The sequence below is a fragment of the Kryptolebias marmoratus genome, linkage group LG6 (genome assembly GCF_001649575.2).
Source record: "Kryptolebias marmoratus isolate JLee-2015 linkage group LG6, ASM164957v2, whole genome shotgun sequence".
Lineage (NCBI taxonomy): Eukaryota > Metazoa > Chordata > Actinopteri > Cyprinodontiformes > Rivulidae > Kryptolebias > Kryptolebias marmoratus.
In genome coordinates this window covers 16680042-16685768 of record NC_051435.1, presented here as the reverse complement: position 1 = coordinate 16685768, position 5727 = coordinate 16680042, and the positions used below count along the sequence as shown (strand labels likewise).

The 5727-nt window shown below is 46.3% G+C and overlaps 1 protein-coding gene and 1 long non-coding RNA gene across 8 annotated transcripts in view; one reads left to right on the top strand and one right to left on the bottom strand.

Moving 5' to 3' along the window:
- Positions 1-1843, top strand: part of si:dkey-100n23.5 (cyclic AMP receptor-like protein A) — a 57924-nt gene extending 56081 nt beyond the window's left edge. For all 7 annotated transcript variants that reach the window (XM_017410323.3, XM_017410321.3, XM_017410320.3 and 4 more), the window contains one exon: positions 1212-1843. In XM_017410323.3, coding sequence (XP_017265812.1) covers positions 1212-1379 — 168 coding nt within the window. In that variant the 3' untranslated portion in view covers positions 1380-1843. The remainder of the gene's footprint in view (positions 1-1211) is intronic.
- Positions 190-3030, bottom strand: LOC119617107. The gene is made up of 2 exons (XR_005233293.1): positions 1873-3030; positions 190-1746 (listed from the first exon to the last, which is right to left on the bottom strand). It is a non-coding gene; the product is annotated as an uncharacterized LOC119617107 (long non-coding RNA).
- Between the last annotated feature and the right edge of the window lie 2697 nt (positions 3031-5727).

Sequence of the window (5727 nt, the reverse complement as noted above, 5' to 3'; positions counted from 1 at the left end):
GTTATTGATTCCATTTTAACACCTCTAGATTTGATACGTAAACACTTTGTTTTAACACTGGATTTTAACTACTAATAATATACATCCCAGAGTTACATAAACAGAATGTGACTCTATAAGTGTAAAATTAACTCTGCTTTTGCACAAAGTCTGCTAACACCAAAACATTTAACACTTTTGAATTTGCTGTGTGTGTGATTGGTTCATATGTTAGAGGTCAATAGGCAAATGGTCCATTCAAGTATTTTTTTAAGTGTCTGCACTTTTTAAAACGGTGTCAGTAAACGGCTTTGTGTAATAAACCATCATGCGGTACAGGTTTCTATGCTCTCTTTTCACGAACAACCTTTTTTTTTTTTCTTTGCAAGTAATGTGCTATATCAGTTGTGACCATAAAAGCCATTTTTCCCCCCATTTATTATCAGGTGTACAACAAAGTAATCAATATTCAGTTGATAGAAAGCTGCACTTTCGCAAATTATAGCTCTTCGTTTGTCACAGTCAGTTGAACATGCTGCGTCTACGGAATTAAACGGAAAAATTTACTTTTATTTGTTTTTTTTGTTTTTTTATAAAAATCAAAATTTCTCAGCACCAAGTCAGAAAAATCAGCGGGAAGAGTCAGAACTCTGACCTAAAATGCTGAAGGTTTCTCACCAGCCTCGACCTCTAAATCCAACATGGCGGCCTCTTGTATAAAAAAAGTGATCAAAGCCACGGGGATCAACTGTTTGTTTCCACTTCTGTCTGTTTGTCCGTCTTTAATTCACTCACACACGCCGTACTGTCCAACCTCTATTAGTGAATGTGGCACTACAGTCTTTGAATGCATCAAACGCAGATAAATCCACCGTTATCAGCCTGTAGTCCTAATAGTTTGGTCACCGAGCACAACAATTAGCACTGATTTGCCTATTTGTAACTGGAACACAATGAAGTTGGGCGGGACATCATTCCTAGATCCAACTTCTACCTCCCGAGCTAAATCAAGCGCAGCTTTAACAGTGATAAACAAAGTTAGCTGGGCGTAATTTGCATCCGTTTGTGTTGGTGAATGTAGAGTTTATTTTAGTGTTTTGAAAATTTGCTGCCTCGCTGTGAGGTAGATGGTCAGAAACGAGAAAAGAAAAGCCTTTTTTGTTTTGAAGTCACCGCCTAAACCAAAGCAAAGAGCAAACTCTAATTCAAGCCTGTGTGTGTCTGCTTTTTAGCTGGCTCTGCAGTCACGGCTCTGTGACCGAACGCAAATCGGAGAGTACTACCCCGGGGCTGTGCGCTACACGCAAGCGGACCTAATCGACCCGAGTGATGACGACGACGACGACACCAACGTGCTCTTCTACTCTCCTGACATGACCCTGAAAGACCGAGGTCCCTGAGAGGGAACGAGGGAGACAAAAGAGCTGGGAGGAAGAGGCACAAAGGAGGGGGGGAGGGGGGTCACGGCTAGAGACAAACGCAGCGGATTAGAAACTGAGAGGGAGGAAGAGAAAAAAAGAGGTATGGAAGGGAAGGGAAGGGAAGATTGTGGGGACAGTCAGGCAGATAGAAGCCGGAGATGAGCTGTCAGGTTCCATTATTAATCCCCATCCTTTACTATTTAATATCCTTAAGACACCCACCGCACATACAGAGCAGAGCTCCAGCTCTCTGCAACACTATCAGAGCGCTCCGGTGTTAAAGGCATCTGCTGCATCCCAAAGGTCCTGAAATGAGTTACCTCTCTGCATTTTGCTGCATTTTAGCCTGCCAGGAAAATGGAAGGAAAGAAAGAACGAGAGAACGAGGGAAAGAAAGAGGAAAAAAAAAAACATGAGGCACCACCGAAAGGCAATCATAACAAGGTGTTTCTTAAGCACTCGCAGCAATCACCTTTTCACTTCTCCGCAGGAGATGAGTTGAAAGGCAGACCTTTAAAAATCCCCCTGCGTGTCAGCATCCAGCTCTGCCATTAGATTGATCCCGGTACCACGTAATTTTCTTGCCAATAGGGGGAAGGTGGGTGTACAGTGGAAACACAAAAAAAAGGGGTGGGGGGGCTTTTATAGAAAACAGTCGAGACGAGTCAGTCGAGGGAAAACAAGTCCGACAGCACAGTCCCTCTCGTCAGACCGTGTTTGGATCCCGGCTGCCTCTTTGCCCCGATGTGGCAACTTCTGCACAAGTAGTTCCTTGACAGTCGTTTTGTATTTTTTGGTTTTTACGAACTGCTACTTGTTGTGATAATGTATTTATAACAGATAAATGTACTGTATATATTTTTTGTACGTGCCTCTGACTGAAATGTCCAGAAGCTGCTTGTTTTGGCTCCGACTTGTTGCCCTCCTGTGCTGTTTTTTTGTTGTTGTTTTTTTAAATGCACATAGCCTTATGAAGAACCTGAGTATCAGTCGAACAAATTCGCCCCCACACACACACACACACACATTTGTTAAGAAGGTGTTTGTCTAACCAAGGTATGATTGGCAAGAAAATCGTCACTTTATATTCATCCGCAGCCTGTTTGATAAGGCTAACAACTCGATTTTATTATGATTTCATTATTCTATGTGGGGTGAAATAACGTCACCAGACTTGCACCGTATCTCTCTCTTGGCGCTGTTGCTGTTTCTTCTTTCTTTCCTTTTTCTTTCCTTGCCACACTCAATCAAATAAATAAGCGGCAGAGACATTTCATAACAAAGCCGAGGCTGGGCGTGTTTATTTCATTTTCCCATTGATGCCATCCCTCACTCCTGACTTCTGTGTGCGTTTGTGAAAAACCTCTTTCAGACCTGAACTGGCTGCTTAAATAATGGACATTAATTATGAGTGGGACATTGCTGGCCCCTGTGTGTCTCCGTATACGGCTAACAGGATTTTGATTAATGGAATATCTGCACCACGTCCTCCAGGAAGGGAGAAAAAAACAGGCTTTTTACCTTTGCATAGCTCTTCCTCGGGCTCTTAAACCTTTCAATCCTGTCTATCCAAAGATCCCCTGAAACAGGCGAACCTCCCTGTCACGCATAAGAAATTATTACCCCCCCCCCCCTCCTCATAACGTCAGGGACAATTTGAGACACGACATGGGGAAAAAAAGGAGGGCAGCTTTGCATTTAAGGTTACTGACACCAACGTCTGCNCGCATGCGTCGTAATTTGATACAATTTAACACCCGCGGCCCACGGGCATGTCGGCCTACTATTAGCTCGCCTCGCCACCCTATCATTTGTCAGATCTGTGTGTTTGTGTGCTCCTGGTGCCGGCCAGTTTCGTGTGTGAGGCGCGCACGCACGCACGCCAGCACACACGCCAGCGCGCACGCCTCAAGAAACCGGAGCCATTGTTGGAGTCTGGCCATGACCTCGCTGTGACGCACAGACACAGCGAGAGGAGAGAAGATGAGGCGACAGCAGCCCGGCCTGCTGAAAAACAAGCCAGAGCTCAGTCCCCTCGGAGCACGAGGGAGGGAGGGAGGGAGGGAGGAAGCGAGAGGCAGGCCCTTAGGGGCCGACTGTGGGTCTTCCGCGCTGATTCCACCGAAAGCCTCGGTTGTATTTACAGCCAGAGGAGTGGGGGAGGGTTTAACCTCTCCTAAACCCGGCTCACCCCCTGTGTGGAGTTTCAAAAAAAAAAAAAAAGGCTAGAGAAGGTTAATGGGAAGATTACAACCCGAGTATTAATAATCGAGTCTTAAGTTAGGCTTTTCTAATAAATAGCTTTGCTTTTGGTCGCAGTGTGGCACGTTGTCCGGGGTTGGACTCCTTCCCCCAGCTGGGACCTTTCTCCATGTTCTTCCCGTCGCATACGAGGGGTTTTCTTCCTGGGTGCTCCCATTTACAGACCAAAAGTATGCATGTTGGGTTAATTAGTGACGCAAAACGACCCCTACAGGTGCGAGCGTGGCTGATCTGTCTCGTTTGTCTCTATCTGACCCTGTGGACTGGCGACCCGTCCGGGGCGTACCCTTCCTCAGTGATTGCTGGAGACAGACACCAGCTTCCTTATGACCCTGCAAAGGAAACGTCAACATCACTAGAGAGGGACGAAGTGACTCCTTTGGCTTCTGTTGTCCAAAAATTGAAGCTAAAATGGCCACTTTTGGGTGCTGCCATATTGCATTTCTGAACCCAAAGGTCGTATCGGGTGTGTACCATTGGTACCAAAGTTTCACCCACAGGCCCTCCTAACTCACCTACAGGCCGGGACGCTATCGATCAGTGCAGTGTGGCACTTCTTTAAAGCCTCAAACATCTAATTTAAAACAAGCATTTTAAAAAATGCAAACAGTATTTGAACATAAAGGGACTTTATGGTTGTTTGCAACTTCGGCTTCCTTCTTTTGCCTTACAATCGGAGCAAGCGGGTAAAGAAAATGCAATATGTCGACACGAACAAAAGCGCAAACAGATCGTTTGGATCCATTTTTTTGTGGACATCGTTGACGAATGCAGCACAAACAATGTTCGCCTTTGTGCGCTTGTTTGGGCTTCACTTTGACACTGAATGAGACCAAGTGGAAAGACCTACCGACAACGACAAGAAAACAGATTAAAACCATACATTTACAGTGAGGCGGACATGTACTTACATGCATTACAAGAAGATGTTTCAGTCCTTTTTCTGCTCTTTGCACTGACCTGGAGCCTGAGCCGATTTGCTCAGAGCAGACCTCCTCGGTTGGTCATTTGAGACAAGCTTCTGGAATGAATTCAAAGCTCCCGGCATGTAGTCGAAGCTCAACAGCTAGGGTCACATTTGTTCCAAAAGAGGCCATCGTTCTCAACCCCATAAACTGCAACACGACGAAGCGCCGTGCGGCTGATTGAGAGTGTCCCTCAGAAAATGTCAGCGCCTGGCTCGGAGTTAGCATGTGGAAACGGTTCGACTTCAGTGCGTGCCACATCTGTTTCCAAACAGGAACCTATTTGTGCAGACACGCGTTGGAACAAAACGCCACTTGAGCGCCGCGTGCACGCCCCTTCCGCCTCTCTCGTTTGGCAAAGGTGCTGCCATTTCCATCCGCAGAGGACAAGGGGTGGGATGTGACCGACCCAACATTTGACCAACTTGCAAAAAGCAGCAACCCCAGTTTGCTCGAATGGAACTAACTGTCAGAAAAAAAGGGGCTGCTCAATTAGAAGCCCGAATGCAAAAGAAATAGGACGCCTTTTAATAAATTATTGGCGCTTTAGACCAAAAAATACAAACGCTAATGTGTTCTCCTTATTTGAGGACACATTTGCCGTTTTCTGAATGACTTTAATGGTTCCCCTTCCTGTTCTAAGCGTGATGTTCAAATCTTCCTGGAAAGAGTGCACTTTTCTTTAAAACAAGTCTTGTTCTGAAAGCCGCCCCCCCCCCCTTCCTAAAAATATCCAAATCAGCAGTGAAAAAGAAAAAGAAAAAAAAAAGCCTAAGGCACTCACATCTGTGCGTGCGTGTGGAATGGTAGGCCATGTCTGGAAACGTGGAGCCGTGTGAGCGGTGATGGTGGCTGTGCTCGGAGCTCTTGGTGTGTTTAATGTGGCTGTTTGCCGCCTGTTCAGCCGGAGCCGAGCAGAGCGGCGGCGGCAGCAGCAGCAGCAGCAGCAGCAGCAGCAGCGAGCGGCTCTCTGTCTCTCTGCGCGCTTCGATCCGAGCCCGACAGGGTTAAATTAATCTCTTTCTCTCGCTCGCTCTCCCTTTCTCTCCCTCTCTCTCTCTCTCTCTCTCTCTCTCTCTCTCTCTCTCTCTCTCTCTCTC